We start from the raw sequence: 17,493 nt of genomic DNA, 5'->3' as shown, positions 1-17,493 counted from the left end.
TGTACGGCAAAATTGTCTAGCGTAATTTTCACTTTAAATCATAGGCGCACTTCTAATTGTCATTTATGACAATTGATTATAGTAGTTAGTTAAAATCGGCTAAACATTGAACTGTAGTCGAAAAATCAAGAGCTATTGCAAAAATTGATGAAAGTCGGTCGCTAAGAGCAGTAAGATTGGCAGCTGATTAGTAAGAGTTGTATAGGTAAAATAAAATGTTTAGAGAAAAATCAAAAAGAACGCCACTGGTCAAAGTTTGATTTGAATTATGGAAATTCAGAGAATAATCCATGACAACGAAAACGTTCACATTTCGGTATCGCCAATAGTAATAGACAAAAAAATATTCTAATTTTTTTTCTTTTTGTTCTAAAATTTTGTATGCAATTTTTTAATACGCGCTAAAAAACTTATAAAATTCCCACTTTTTGTTTATTTTTTTAATTAGCATTGCTAACAAGCGTCTAAGGTATCTACTTGTAATTTTTTTTTAAGAAATGGGCCTAAATACAAAAATTGAAAAGTGGGCCAAGTTGCGGACCAGCTGTATGTGCCGAGAGCGAGAGGGGACAACTAAATATTTAAATGTCTTGGAAACTCCGGCGTCTTCGATGCCTGCCTCTCAACTTGTTTGCTCTTATCGAAGTTCTTCCTAAGTTCAAATATTGGATTCTCGTTCCCATTCCTTAGATAACTTTCTTCTAATCCGTCAGAGAAAAAAACTGTAAAAAAAGCGCTCATTGCGAGTGCGAGTCGTGTCGATTTCATTTGTTTCGTCATAGTGATGTCGATCCCGGTAGGCGTCGTGCGAGCGGTTCATTGAATGTTTTGATCGGTAGTGCATCGTACAGATGTCATTACCCGAGGTGGTACCGAGAAGAGTAAATTATGTAATTGTCTGTCGGCCAATGAACGTCGCATGCACTGGCGACGCAGGGAAGGGCGGAGTGACGTCACGAGTGCAGGGCCCCCCTCGGCCCCCTTGTACCGCTGTAGGCGCGCGCCGCCCGACCGACCGAGAGGATCGAGTGTGCTGTGCGACAGTGTGTTCTCAAAATGGCAGACGGGTTGTGTTCGGGAGAACAAGTCGACGATGTAATCGCAGTGACACAGGGCTACGGAGCATCGATGGCGTGCGAAACAAATGACTGTGCGAATGTCAGTGAGTGTGCGAAAGTGAGCCCGTTCTACTGTGCTAGTGATAAATTGTTTGATGAGTTCCAAGGAAGAGATGGGAAGCAACACCAGGGATTCTTGCCGTCGACGTGCGAAGAGGATTGCAGGAAGAAACGATGCGTCGATCGCTACGACAGCTCCGAGTCTTCAGACAGGTTCGTCGATTCTTCGACAACGTTGTCGATTGTTCGTTCGCCGGATTCGACGGAGAGAGCGGTCATTGTCGTGGCCTTTACCTTAACCGAATAGAGTGCAAATCGAAACTGAGAGTGCACTCATTTTTTTAACTGGCCGCCGCACTTTCGCGATTACTACATACTTGTTTGGTGTCAACGACACCATCGACGATTTGTTGTTTGTTGCGTATTCTCCGCACGCCAACGACGACTCCACAATCATCGATGCATCGTCCGTCTTCACCACCTCACTATGCATTTTCATCCACCTCCAAACTTCACATTCACACTTGTTCTCCTAATGCAACAAACAAACATTTCACTAATGCACAAACAAGTTGTAGCGTTTTTCTTATCTTGATACACTTCACTATATTGTTATATCAAGTATGCGTAGTATCGAACCAAAAACCGCTAAGAACAAGATCGTTTGATACTGCTCTCGTTAATTACATATTATTACGACTTTGTAGCTCCACGTCTAGCTTTATCATGAATTTTAAGTTAAAACATGCCGCGGCAATTAAATCATCGTGTTATGTAGAACGAACGACAAATTTAAACACACTGTCAAAATTACAGTCACATACTTGACTCCCAGGTCTTGTTCTCAAAGTCAAAGGTCTTGGCGTCTAAGCAGGCTTTAGAACTTGAAATCTGTTGGCAGCTCTGATTTTACTGCTCCATGACAGACAGATCTAACATGCCCATCCCGAGCTGCCAACATAAAAAATTCAGGGCCCACTAGACCCCGTATAAAAAGGCCCAATTTGGTTGAAAATGTTGATGCTGCTCTTGTTACTTTGATAATTTGATAATGGACGTTTTGAAAAATGATAAATAATGATTCATTGCAATATGAAACCATAGCACCTCGTTGACGATAAGTTATAGACAGTGGCGTTGCATTTAATTTCGCTATATTTTCCCACTTTTAAAAACTAATAACAATGGTACCAACTAAGCCTAGAACAAATTCCTTAATTCTCAAAAAATGGTTTCACCCAGGATTTCTCGGCGACTTATGACCCACCCTGTATTGTGGAAATAGCTAAAGGAAGATAAAACTTCCTGGATATCTTTACATTCGTTCAAGAACAATTTACTCCCAACAGTTTGCACTGACAGTTTTACACTCAGGATGATTCATTTGCCCGGGAAGAATTCACAGCCGACAAAATTGCTACTTTGCTTGCTGAGTATTTATTTTTACCAGTTGGTGTTCGTGTTGCCCAAATAACAATAATTCGATCTTAGTTGAATGAATGTTGAAAATCGTTTTTCTCGGGAGACAATGTTGCTGCCGGCTAATGTTGCTAAGAAACTGATACGCCTTGTCGCACCGCTGTTTTTCTGCACAAAGCACGACGCCGCTTCAACACGTACGTTTTATTGCTCTAACTCCATAAAATCGCCTTTTTTGTGCTCGAAAAAAAAGATCTGCTCAGAAAAATCTCAAACCAATCCAACTTGATCTATTATTTCATGTGGGCACTTCCTTTGTGAATAAATTTCGTTCAGTCTAATTTTGGTCACTTTTAACACGACAAAGCTTTCAACTGTTGAGAACCGCTTCCTTTTCGAAAAAATTCGCACGAACAGCTAAACACCTGTGCTCCACAATTGTATGTTTTTGAATGAAGATGTTCCGGTTCCTTGCACTAGTGTTAAAATAGGGGAGCTCTTGACACACTGGTTTCACATTTGATTATTATTATCTTTCATCGATATTGAAATTAAAATAAAAATTCGGAATGCAGAAAGTTTTACGTCAATCTTTTATCAACTACTTTATTAAAAGAAAGATAAAAGTATAACCTTGACATAGCACATGGTTCTTATCATTCGCAACCACAACGTATGACATCAGTTCCAAAATTCTTTATGAGCGTGAGATTCGCGAAAGCTTTTAGCACATAAATAACGCTTTTGTTCACTACAATAAAACGTTGGGTAGGTCAGCAACAAATTGCTAATTAGTTGCTAACAAAACTTGTATTTTATTCAGGTCAAACACTTTCTTTGTTTTGAACGAAAGTATCTAAACATAATAGTTATTATTATTCTAAATCGAATAAAACTGATTGCGTGGAATCGGAATGTGCAAATAAATTCAGCGTCGACGTATAACTTATTAAATATTTGTTTTATCTCGGATTTAGCGTGGGCGTCATTATAAATTCAACTGTTTCAAAGTTAATTATGCGTTGAGGTAAAGAAATAATCATTAATGAATAATGAGTGATTTATAGTTGCGGACGAAATTCCAAAAGTGGTTACGTTTAAATGTAAATATTTTTTGTCACTTCCTTTTAATGACGATGTTATCTTCATCATTTGCTGAAAAAATGTACATTTCCTTTCAGATGTTTCGATAAAGAAAATGTTTTGGATACTTTGGATACTTTTCCAGCAGATTTTTGAATATCCGGAACACGTTTTTAATTTTGTTTATAGTTTTCCGCACGTGGACAAGCAAATATTTTCATGTAATTACATTAACAGATCATAAACTTCTTAATGCCCTTAAAACAACAATTATATTGACGCCTTTTATTGTTTCCGTTCAGTATAATTAAATTACGTGTCAGAATTATAAATTATGCATAAAATGGATAAACAACAAAGAATTTAAGACAATTTTAAATGTATGCGAGGTTTGGTCATTTTCATAACCCCTAAGATCGAAATAAAGATATTGCTAAACTTTCAAGTAAACAATAAACAGATCGGGACAAAAAGATAAATTATATTTTAATTAAGTTTGTTGCTAATTAATGAGGGGCAATGAGCATAACTAAAATCGTTAGCAGGAAAATTGTTTTGTAAAAATAAAGTAAGGCATTTTTTATCTTTTCTCTTATTTTAACATTTTTGTTGGATATTTCAATTATGCTGTTCATGAGATCAAGTTCTTGTCTTTTTTTTCTTTATCCTGCTTCCTTTTTTTAGTCTTTTTTTGCTCTATACTTTCGCTGCTCTTTGGCTATTCTTTTTTAATTAATCACTTTTTAGACGTCTTAGTTCCAAAAATCGATTTTTTACTTTTTAATTTTAGGGTTTTGGATTTAAGACCATTAATTTGCTTACGTAGTTTTGTGCGATACACATTTATTAAAACAATTAATTGTCCGTTTAATGTGACATTATCGAGATTCGTCAAGGTTACTACTTTTGACATGTTTTTAATTAATTGTTATTGATTAATTATGTATCGTGTTCAATTACAAACGACTACAGCAAAAGAGACAAATTTTAGAAATTTTAAAATCCACGCGTTATAACAAAATATGTAATATGATTAAAATCAAATTTAAACTTTTCAATAATTGGATAAATTTCTGAGCTAATTAAGTCATGCACAAAAAACGAATTAATTGATTGCATGTTGATAACAAAAAACGCACAAATCAAAAGAGGTTGGTTCTGAGCTAGGCGGGTAACTTTTTCATTGCCTTTTGTTTATTGGATAGAAAAGATAAAAATTCGCCCAATTATAAAATTCCAGCGCAATGATTTTGAGAATATTGCGAAATTTATCAGGAACTGATTAAACTTTGAGTTTGTGGAAGTCTTTTCTGAAGGCGTACCTAATATTAAAAAAACGTTTCAGTAAATCAATGCAAGTCAGTATGATTATATCTGCAACAAAGTAGATATTTTACCGCTAGGAAAAATATAATTTAATTAATTAAAGTTTATCGCAAATGGCATCTCCTTCGCCTTATCAGAGCTAAAATTGTCGTTGGGATTTGAACTTCGATTCCTGACGTACAATTAAGTTTCTTCTTCGTCTTGACATTTCGACAGTGTGTTTGCTACCTTTCAAGTGGTTAGTATTTACAGTATCCCATTTAAACCTTCAGTTTGATTAATTAATTTATTCGTTTTTCCTTCCTTTATTGGCATAGTAGTCGTAACTTTTATTGAACGTGAAATTAAGAGAGATATTTGTTAGGTTGAAGTAGATTAAGTTTTGCGTCTCGAAACAGGTTTTAGCACTAAATTTCCCAACAGTGTTAAACTTCTGGTATCCAATTATCAACCATGTATGTACCAGTTGCTAGGTAACTTGCAGGTTAACCGGATGCAACTCATCGGTGCATCCTTGCAATTTTTAATACCACTTCGTCGGTATCGCTTGTTTATTTCCTATGCTAACTGAATTCAATAGAAGCAACGATTTATTGTCCGCCGCCGCTCTTTACACGTGTAAACATCCTCGTTGGTCTGTAATGGCGACTTTTTTACTCAGAAACTTCTTTTATCGATCCGACTCTATCTTTTTAATTAATTTAGCGGAGGGATTCTATTGGCTCTCCTCTCGTCCATGTGTTACTTGATCCGTTTATCGGGAGATGATTCATTTGTTATTGTCCTCTACACCCTCTATGAGATTTGTCGGAGCGTGATGGGTGCACCCCATATGTAAATGTAAGGGTTGAGGACCACCTTCTTGTACGAGACGCGGGGGCAATGCCGTTGACCACCAGACGATTCTTCCCTTCTTTGGCAGGGTCAAACCGGTCGAGAATTTCGACGAGTTTTGTTTCCTTTTTTTTTCTTGGATTTCGTCAGGACCACTAGTTTTGGCGCGGAACGTTGCATGGGTACGAAAGGAAACCAAATGCTCATTTTTTCCTATTGGGGAATGTTGACAAAGAAAATAACGAATTATGTAAAGTGGATTGGAAGAATGGAACTCGTCTGACCCCCGACGAAACGGAAGCTATAATTATCGAAATGACAGGCACATGCAGGCGTCACTTTCGTATCTCACCGAAATACAAGACTTTGGAAAACGTCTTCATTAGCATAAAATTCACGGATATTTGACGTGACCGCGTGCTAATTAAACGGTTTAGTCAAATTTGCGGTCTTTAACTCCAATTGAGGTGTTAAAATATTGGTAGTGACGAATGTCACGCCTCGGGTTGTTGACATGTTTATTTTCATTCTTGGAGACTATTTTACCAGAAACTAACACTTGAAAACAAATTAGTGTTTCCTGCATGCTCTATTTTCGATTTCGAAGAACGAACTTCGGTTACTCTTCTACCGGAGAGCTAGTGAAGGTCATGGTTTTGAAAAGGAGTAAGTTTGCCGCTTTTCATCAAAATTTTCAAGTTTGCGTCATTTTGGTTTATTGAAGTGTTTTGACATGTTTATGTCTCACACTGCCTGGCGATGATAGGCAGAACCGCCAACATAATTTTTATTTCAACGCCTGAAATTTTGACCGAAAATCAAAATCAGCTGATGAATATTATTGCGAATCATTTCTCTTTGTGCTCTCGTTTCATTAGTGTGTGAATGCAAGCCTCGGTTTATAGCAAAACTTGGTTAAATGGGATGTGACTCCAAGTCGAATACTTGTTTTTTGTTGCGGTGACATTTGTAAATGTTGTTATGTCGAATGCAATTAGTCTCAACCTGTAGCGATTAATTAGTGCATTCATACTGCCAACTGAGTTTCACGACAATTACTAAAACTGACCTTGTCACTAAGTTTTTGACTTTATTAAAAGCGACTCGTAAATTAGTGATGCAAATATGACTAAACGTTGATAGTGGACGATAAAGAGATCACTTAATTGACCATTAATTCGAATTTACAGCTTGCGAAAAGTGTGAACGATACAAATTACACAGTAAATCAAAGGCAGTGTTGCCACGAGAAAATAATAAAAATAAAAAGTCATTAGTCAAAATTCCGCGGATTTTTTCTTGCCTACCTGCAACCTCACCCTCTCTGTTTTTTTGTGCCGTGTCATAGAAACTCGTTTCAGCTCCAGTGCTACCAACTTACACCCATTTGCAGTTGTCGACCTTAGATTCTGGCATGTTTCCCACTGCACTACCGCCTACGATTTGTTTTGGTCATGTTCATAACAATAATTTCTTGGAGGTTGAACGCAAATAGATCCTTTTTCCCCAATTTCCTCAAATTGTGAGACGGATGCGAACATCTGCCTATCGGCACGTTCCCTTCCAAGAGTATCTCGATGCCGACAAAGCGATTCTTTAGGAAAAACGTTCGCCCTATCTTTGTTCTTCGGCAACAATGGATGTAATTAAAGTTAAAGTGGAGACGTCGTGGTGAATTTTGTCGAGTTTGCAGGAAGGAAGGAGTCATGCACTCGCATGTTATACCAACGTGTGAATATTGGGTGAATATACGAGGAAGGTCTTATCGAGTGTTGGGTGTTGTTTGAACGATCCAATTAAATTTAATTGCGGAATATTTTACATATTTTGCGGCGAGATTGCACACAAATTGTTATAAATGTTAATCACGGAAAGGATAAACTTGTTGCGAGTGCTGTATGGAATTAATTAACGTAATAATTGCAAATGTGGATTTTTATCGAGACTTTATTGAATTTAAATGGGACTAGAGGGGAGCCTGTTGTTTATGGTGCGATTGACTAAACACGAGGACCCATCAAAATAAATATTTCAATGAGCATAGAATTTTAATAGAAAAGTATCAGGTATCTGACAGTATCGATCAGATTTCTGTTCGAATTCTTTGTCGCTTGAGTGATTTCTTTTGTAGAAACGGGAAGTATGACCACGAAGGAAGCAAACCACTAATCGGCGGTCTGGAAAAATGGAGTCTGTTGTATAATCTGACTTCCATTTTTTGCGATAGGATGATGGCCACATTTTGTCTTCAGTCCGAACAATTTCGATTGAATTGAATTATGATCACATTGAAGCCACTGTCTGTAATATAGAGCTTTACGACACTTTCTTGGCTTAATTTTATGTTTTTCTCGGAACGAAAAAGTTAATCTAAGATTAAACATAATTGAAAATCAAGATTAGAAACGATGGAAATTACATTAGTGTCCATATCAGCGTTTTCAAGCAAACACGCGTTCGTTATCTGGAGATAGCCTTGTGTGTCTACAAATATCAGCACATATGAACATAATTTTTCATTAAATAACAGACATTTCCCTCTTCATTACGATGTCATCACCGGAAACGCTCCAAACTTTTCAATCTATTTTCGGCGAAGATTTTCGTTTCCGTTGAAAATGATCTGTGTCATGAATTTCCATCCGCTTGAAGCGTCCACGTCAATCCTCAACTGAATAAAATTAATTAAATAATTAACACAGTTGTAACATGAATTTAGGGTGGAATGTTAAATACAAAATTGAAAAAAATCGATTGTCCTATTTTATCTGGTAGTTCTTCGTTAGCGCCTTGGATAAATTTCGCAACACGTAGTTTCCTAGAGAATAATAAAAGTATGAGGAATGCGGCCGTGTAATTTATTGTCCGTGGCTTTTGCAATAACATTCCTAATCCGTGTAAACCCCTGAAAGGCAGTAAGTTACACGTCATTTTAACGTTAATTTTATCAGTGATAAGATAGACTCTCACCTGTATTCTCAGTAACGTGTACTTTCGATGATAATGACGACGTCATAACACGTTTGTGTTCCGTCAACGATCGATATTTTCAAAGTGGGTTAGGGGGTGTATTCTTCTCGCAACACTTCGAGGGGAGCTACAATGGCGGAGCAACCCCTTTTTGTACCACCCTCCGTAAATGCGGTAGCAAAAATCTCATAGAGGATGTTCAAAGAGTAACTCAACGCCAAATATAAATAAATCGAGTTGTTCGGAGCATTGTAAACACATGTAAATGATCCCAGAATTTGAAGCAAACATAAACAAGCGTATTTTAAATTCATCGTCAATATAGAAGTGAATGCGAATAGAGAGGAAATTTTTTATCGTGTGAACGCGGCGTGTTGTAACTCGGAAATAAAGTCATTGCTTTGGTCTAAAATAAAAAATTTCACGTGCGTGAGAATAGGCGACTAGAAATCACTTATTTAGTCGCATGTAAATCGGTCCCCGATAGTGGTTAAGGTCGAATCACAGTAAATATTTAAGTTGTTAATGATAATAATTAAATTTTAGTATAGACGAACGACTCCAACTAGTTGATACTCGAGATTAACGGATGGAGTAATAGCAAACACTGCCTACATCCAAACCTTTTACTCGAGGTGATAAACGTTGTCTACAATCCCAATCAGAAAATTCCAGAAATGGTGGGCAAATAAAAATAAATAGGTTACGACCACGTTGGTGTTTACATGGCACGTAATTTTTCAGTAGAAATTCCTCAGCAATCACGAGCTATTAGCAAATAAGACTTCTTTTACATGCATTTTATGGCGTAATTATACGAGTGAAATGATGTCAATTTAATTTGGTGTCAAGTCTAAAGAAAGAGAGCGTATTTACGCTAGTTACTATACAAACGGGAACAGTTTATAAAAGATTAAGAATAATAGTTAAGAAGACAAATGGAAGTGAACCTCAATATGCCGATGGGGAAGCAGGAAATGAAAGAAAATGAAATGATCAGATCCCTATCGCTAGGGGAAAAGATTTCCAATAACAAAAAAGTTTGACAAGACTAGATTTAGAGACTCTTTTGGTTATGCTCAAAATTAAAAAATAAATCAATGCGGTTGCGGGAACTTGGAGTTTCAGTTCGATAATCTCCATTAATTTCATTAAAGCTAATAAGTTTCAATTTGTTTTATCACCTTTAATTACAGACAGAATGTCCACAATGGGGGCAATTTTAAAACATGTTGTCACGAGGTAATAAAGTTCTATTTTATTTTGCCAGTGCCACTGAACAAAATTTCGACGCTTCACTGGACTTTTGAACAAAGTTCCGCGAACTTTTTCATTTTGCATGGCAGTTTAAGAACGCGGGTATTTTTCAAAAAGAATAATTAATGCTGGTTCTAAAAACTTGAACTTCCCAACTATGAAGGTTCAAAGTTATAGCAAACGTTGATCTGCTTCCGAAACCTAGAAATCTTGAAATTAAACTAAAGGCTAACATGAGCATGGGCGTTTAACTTTAAAATAGTTAAATAAATTAGAGAATCGGAAAATTAACCAAAAAGGCCAAAGGTATAAGCTCTGAAGTTTTTGGCAAAACGATTTTAAAATCACTGAATTATGTTTGGGATAGGTCAAGTATTCACTTTCCATTTAATCTGAATGCGTTTTTATGTATTAAAAAGGTTGGAACGGACAAAAAGTGTGATAAACAAACACATTGTAAAAAGTCACAGTTTTGCTTTCAGTTGAGAATGAATCGATGTTGTTGTGACCTGTTTTTCTGAATATTTAAAGGCAATAAACAGTGTTCTATTTTGCAAATTTTGATTATTTTTTGTTACATCACCGTAGATAATATCTTGTTATTTCATAATCCTGTTTTCGTTTTAACTCGGACTGTTTCCCAGAACGATTTTTTTGTAGTCTAAAGCCATAGTGTGTTTCGATTGATACGCACTTGTGCAATTCTGTTGACTACCAACAGTTTTTTCTCGTGTATATTTTTTCAATTAATAACAATTTTTTTCGGTGCCCGTTAATGTATGTTATTTGACGTAGATTATATTAAGTTTAAATATTTGCCAGTCTTTGTGAATCACCCTGTAGGTATGTACAGTTGTTGCCAAAAGTTGTAAGGACCACCGATAATGAAACTTTACAGTCCATGACCTAAAACATAGAGTACTAGAGATTGAACTGTCTAAACGAAATTTGACCAAGTTGAACTAACGTAATGAGGGATTTTGGAACCAAAATTACAAAAATGGTTTAAACGTGCCTGTAGGAATGTGAAATATTGATATACATATATGATATAAATGTTGGATTAATTCCAGTTTTTAAACATAAAACGAAGATATTTGATCTATAATTTAAAATTATTAGTATAACCTAACTTGATCTCCCCTATAACGATCAGTTATCTCACAAATTGTGGTTGTTAAGCTCTTGAGAGAAAGTTAAGTCATTTCTGATTGCCTCGCAACTCTGAAACTGTCAAAGTAATGATACCTACTGTTCTCGCCTTTAAACACGTGGAAAATATCACAGCGAAGTACCCAAACTAATTTTGTTTACTCGTGTTTGCGGCACACTACTAATATTTGAGGTTTTCGCTGGCCTTGACCCTTCTTGTCGTGATCACATCTGCACTATTACCCGAAGAAATTCAACATCTCCGTGTAATACTGTATTCATGTTGAAAGAAATTTAATGTACACGTATAGAATAGAAATAGTCGATCGATCGTATTGCGCGTAGCTGTCGTTCAAATAGAATAGCTTGGAACTTCTTACTTGGAACGTGTTAAAGCTCCAAAATGACCAAGAAAAAATTCGGCTTTACTTTCATCGGCGCTCGTGGGAGGAAACACTGCGTTTATCTGCGATATCATTGACAGTGGTTTGGCTCGTTTGGGTGCAAATTTTATGAGCTACAAGTATGGTGCAGTGGTTCGTATCCACTTGGGAGTTATTTTTGTCAGGCTTAACTCAGTTGATGTGGTGTTACATATTTTTTGCACTCTTGTTGACTTGGGGGCATTTTGATATTTGTACAAAGGTTGCTGGTGGTGACACTGGTGCGTTTATTAAACCCTCAAAGTAAAAGGATCCAATGAAATAATGAGTGTGCAATGGCCCAAGGGTGGCAAGGGGAGTAAAATCGATACACCAAGTCTCCAAATAAAAACAGAAGATGAATCCGTTGGAGCCCTCCGAGTAAACAAGTCATTGTTTTTCCAATTAGTTCTTTTTACTTCCTATCAACGATTCGGTCGTTGTCATGAATGTTTGATACTTGTTCGATCGACGTTAGACATCCATGTTTGGGTGTTGGATTTTCTTTTCCCCAACGTGTTGCAGGGGCCCCCAAGTCGCCGCTTGTTGCATTATGCGGTCAGTGCATCCATCCGTCGGCTTATGCACGAACCGGACTCGTTTCTTCTGCTTGTTTTTCTTTCGATGTCGAAGAACGCGAAACAGCTGATGTGTGCATCGTTCGTCGCGCTCGTTTCCGTACATGCAACAAGGACGACCTCTGCTGATGTCCGATACGAACGGTTCGAAACAGGTTGGGCGGACGTTGCCGAACGGCCTTTGTCTAGCGAGCCGAGTTCGTTGTCGTCGGTCGAACGTTGTACATTTAAAAGACCACGATGGGGAATGCGGTCGCGCGAACTCACGATGGTGATGGTTATTTCAGCACGTGACGTAGACGCGGTTGGCACAAGTGCAACGGACGACTTTTTCTCTTTACCAACATTGCCGAACAACGTTGCCTCTTGACGATGACAACGGGCTACTGATTATGATAATTTTATTGGCACTTCCTGCTGGAGCTAATAAAGAAAAATCGTTTACTGTAAAATCGCATGTACGAGCCTCCAAGGCAAATCACTAGACCATGCACGAGAAGACTTGAGCGTAATTGCTGCTGGTGCCCCAAACCAACGTTTGAATGTTTGCCTGACAGGATAACGAAGACCAAGTAATTGCGGGATGACTTGCGATCAAAATAGAGCTCTTTGCTAATTTATTCAGAGAAAAAAGCACGAGAGTCACTAAACCACGTCACCTTCATGTTAATATGAGATATTTTTCTAAGAACAACAGCTCATTACATCTTTGTAATAGGAAAGAAAACATGACGAGCAACTTTAACAGAACAGGGACAGACATTCTTCCTTGGTGCGTCCAAACAAGAGATGACAGGGCATGGTTTGCCTTCTCCTCTTGATAAAAAGTACAGTTTTTTGAGTGTTCAAGGAAATTGATTTGGACCAGTCTTCCGAAGCGTTCCTCGACCTGGTAAAACCCACGTTGATCGATATTTCAGTTTTGACAAATCTAACCAATTGAAGTTATCAAACAAAGGTTCTACAGTATTGTTTTTATTAAACAAGCAGAACTTTCTTCAATTTCTTATAAGTATTCCAAGCAGTGGAATGTCTGCAATAAAACCGATAATCTAAACTAGAAAACAAACCTCTGGAAGAAGTACTTCGTGCGCCATTACCAACCTGAGCTTACTTCCAAGAAGTCAACATTCACGCTACCGTTTTTCCAAAGATTGTTCATAATTTTCTAGAATGTGTCACTGTTGTGTTTCTTCTTGGAAGTTTCTTTACGTACAAATAATTATTTTGCAAAACTGCCCATAAACCTTGACCAATCCTCAGACGTTTCTTACAGAAACTGAAGAAATGAGATCCACAAAGCTCAAGGAAAAGAGGTCACCTGTGAAAATGGAATAATTTCTCCTTTCCACAAATGTGGAGTAATTATTGAAACGTTGCAGGAAACATTCAAACACAAAAGTTCCCAACCCTGTAATCACGACATGTGGTGGAAAGAAATTTAGCCGCTTTGCGGAAGACTTAAGTACAGGATTATAGTGAACACATGTAGTCACTGAAATTTTCTTTGTATAAGTGGACACGCGAGGTTTTATAAAACCCCGGAGGACGCTCTTAGACAATTCTCACAAAAAGAGGACCGCAGTAAAAACCAGAGTTGGAATAATTTTGATTAAAAATCGGTTTATTTAACTGCCACTTGTAATCAAACAAGTAGCTATCAACACCTGCACAAATAAACAAATTCTGATTCATTATTTACCTTAATTTTTCTTTACATTTCACTATCAGAAGATAGCAGTTTCATGGTACACATGTTTTTTGAAGGTGTGGGAGTGTATTTTGACCTTTCTTTCAATTCTTCGTGGGATCAAACATTCAATCGGCCAGTGACTATATGGATGAATTCCTTCGTGAAACATGTTTCCGGCTCTTTTAATCTCTATGACCTTGCGTTTTTTCCACTTTAATTTATCGGTTGTGGTTGCGGAACTACATTGTACATCTATTTAAACTAAGACTCATTCAAGAGTTCAATCAATGAGATGCATGTAGAAACCGCGAGAGGCAATATTACAAGAATCGTACGGTGGTTCTGGGAAGGTTACTATTGGAATATTTTAACATTATCACTATTATTTTACCTTTCAAGTTTGATTGGAAAGAAGCTCCATATAAACACATTACTTAGAATTGGTTTTTTCCGAGTCTCTCCTTGATTTTCCAGGATCCTTTAATCATACGAAATTTCGTCGAGAATATTGTGTACAGAGTTCAAAGAAGCAGTAATTAAATTGGAAGGCGAAGACAATAAACGAGGCGAAATATTTCGAGAGGGAAGTTAAATTTTTCTTGTTACTGTGAAGATGAAATTTCCATTGAGTTTTATTACGCGTTTGCTCAAATGCAGCTTAATATTTTCAAGGATCTTCTAAACATTCCTGGTTTCTTCATTTTATTAAGACAGTTATTTTTGAAATGTGGATCAAGGACTGGGAGTAATCACCATTACAATTTCACAGTCATCCTCATGAATTTGTTTGTTTAGATTGTCGTTGCATTGTGTTGAGATACTTCGCGCAGATCTCCAGCAGAGTACGAGCCAAAATAAACACGCGTGTAACAAGTATGATTCAGCCGGAACAATAGTTATGATTACCGAAAACAAATTTGTTCTTTTTCTTAGCGAAATCTCACCATCACGATATTTTCCAACAAACTGGTAATTTCGCTCGCGGCAGTTTCTCGACATCGTGTTGCATTAGTTCTGTTGCATTGATAGCGAATTGCATTCATTGCAAAACAGCTTGTGCTTTTACATCTGACCTTCACCTATTATTGTAACAGCTCTCGTACTTTCCGTTGCATTGTTTCTATCTCTTCGTTTCGCAACGATATTGTGCATTAACACCAATGCATCTACGGAAAATTTTATTTTCTATCGACCCACGAACCTTTTTTTTGTCTCTATTGCGCAAAGGTACAGGTATCATAACAAACAAGCAACAGCTGACGTGTGGCTTTCAAAAATCTTGGAGGGTTCCATTAAAAAAGTAAAGCCGGCTGTCCCGTGCAGCTGTTCGAAACCGCTCTTACCTCCGGACTCCAAGGAGACCACCATCGCCAACAGAAAAAAGCAACTCGTTAATAATCGTTATTATTGTATGAAAAGATGCGAAAATGGCATTGTGGCCGTGTGGGTGGAGGATAACGACACAAATTATGGATGGAATTGGACAGAGTTATGCCACTGGGGGAATATATTGCTGAGGCGGATGGCTTTTTTGCTTTGAAACTAAGTGTGCACTTGGTCATTTTAGAAGATGACGTGAAAGTGCTGTCATTAATTTTGCATGTAAGGAGGAGTCGAAACTGCGTTTAATGTTAACGAGAGTTGTTATACAGACATTGTAACTGTGGGCAAAAAGAACGGGAAACCACTAACAGTTTTCATTTTTCCGATGGATTTCCCGACGCATCGTCACTGTCTAAAATTAAAATTTTCCGTGCAGAGGCGGATAGCAATATTTTTTATTATTCATATTTTTACAAGAATATTGCGTTGCATTTTGAAAAACCCAGCGAAATTTTGCATAATTATTTCTGTTTATGAGTATTTGAATTATTTCCAGCGTAACCGTGAGCGTAATCATGTTACTTATTTACGATGATTAGGATTAGTTTCAGTGGAAAAACAAGAAAATTGTTAGCTATAAATTCGTTGTAAGAAAATCTTCCGTAATTTCAACAACTCCATTAAAAATAATTTTATTGTACAACGAATAGATGCCAATTTTATTTGTTTTTGCGTTGGATTTTTTAATTATATTGTTAATTTTACACGATCAACATCGCCTTGAAATCCGCAAAGGAAACTTAAAAGGTGTTGAATAAACACCATCAGAAAACGATAGTCGAGCAAAATGAAAACCGAGTTTAAATTATTCTATTAAAATTGTACGAAATTATTGTCTTGATGTTAAATTCTTGCGGGTGTATACAGTCAGACTGATATCAGCAAACAGGCAACTTCAAAGCAGTTACTGAATTATTTATGCGGAAACTTAACAAATCTGGAATCAAAATCGTAATAACTTTGCTTTCATTTCAAATTTCAGGTTCAGTTCAAAGTGAGGTCAGGCTTTTGTATTTTCGTAAAAAAGAAAGTGAAAATATTACAAATCGAATCCTTTAATTTCTAATAATTGTTGTTTTTCCTTCACAACTCTCGAGGGAATTTTGAAAAGAAAAACTCCAAACTGGGTAAAATCAGAGGATTCCACAGGTTCTACAGATTTTAAAAACACAAGAACTCAAAACATATCTTCTAGCATTGTTAACGTTTATCAAATCACGAAAAATATTATCAATGTTGGAAAGGAAAGACTTCGCTTTGACGAGGTAGGTACTGATCTATTTAATTTAGTTCAGTGGTAAAGACTTCTTGGTTTTTGAAGTTTCGCAAAATAAGATCGGTGTTTCTCAGCTTTTTCGCATCACTGTTTTAATTTTATTATTCTATGTTACATCATCTTTTTTTCTCACTTTACGTTTACTGGAAATCATCGTCATTATTATAAATTCCACATTTGTTCCTTCCACTTCCCATCATCACCATCTCACGTTCTGCTGAGCAAAGATTCTGTATGTAATTTCCACAGCGAGCCCACCAGATTGGATTAGCTCGTAATTATAATACATATTAAAACATCCTCTTCCTCTCGTTATATTTTTTCTGCTTAACCGCAATTTCCTCCTGTTCTGTTTATACAGTCACTGACCACCTGGGATTTTTGCGAAAATATTCATCTGTGTAATTGTAGTTCCGATACAGCTCATCGTGTGACTAAGTGCCTCGACGTCTACTCATGGAAATTCAACTGTGAACCATCAGTTCGATGTTGAATCTTCAAGTGGAAAAGTGCTGTGAACTGGTCCTTAGATCGATTTCGACTTTGACAGTGTGAAAAGCGTGTTCAAGGCTTCGTGTGTATCGGTCGATTCGTGGGAATGAAGATTAAGCTCCGTCACGACGTGCAATTTGCATTTTCTCCGCCTTTTTCCGTACAAGACATGTCCGGAAGCTGCGACTAATTGACTCCTAATTAGAACGGTAATGTTATCGGTGGCGACGGTAGGGTTTTGCTTGGGGCAGCAAACGAGGAGGCGGAATTTTGGCCTATATACCTACAAATGTGAAGGCGGGAAAAATTTTTACCCGCTCAACAATTTGGCCTAGTTTAATACCTGCGAAACTGTTAAAAGTAAATGTAGGCCATTATCCACCTGTAATGTGCAAATGGCTCGGTAATTAGCGAAGGCACTCATAACCGAAATCTTTCACCAAAAGTAAAGGGTTGATTTATAGTTCAAGGAAATGCGTGGTCGTCCTCA

At 37.1% G+C, this 17,493-nt stretch overlaps 1 protein-coding gene across 2 annotated transcripts in view; it reads left to right on the top strand.

Annotated features, from left to right (window-relative positions):
- The first annotated feature begins 981 nt into the window (after positions 1-981).
- jing (AE binding protein 2 jing) overlaps positions 982-17,493 on the top strand; it is a 39,744-nt gene continuing 23,232 nt past the window's right edge. Inside the window, exon 1 of one of the 2 annotated variants that reach the window (XM_088043593.1) lies at positions 982-1,331. In XM_088043593.1, the coding sequence (XP_087899719.1) occupies positions 1,057-1,331 (275 nt within the window). In that variant the 5' untranslated portion in view covers positions 982-1,056. Of the gene's footprint in view, positions 1,332-16,999; positions 17,213-17,493 lie in introns of those variants that run through there. The other variant, XM_088043595.1, reaches the window with a different exon arrangement.

This window comes from Gnatocerus cornutus, chromosome 8, assembly GCF_029298725.1.
Source record: "Gnatocerus cornutus isolate USDA-ARS CGAHR chromosome 8, icGnaCorn1.1, whole genome shotgun sequence".
Taxonomy (NCBI): domain Eukaryota; kingdom Metazoa; phylum Arthropoda; class Insecta; order Coleoptera; family Tenebrionidae; genus Gnatocerus; species Gnatocerus cornutus.
This window is presented reverse-complemented; position numbering and strand designations above follow the sequence as displayed.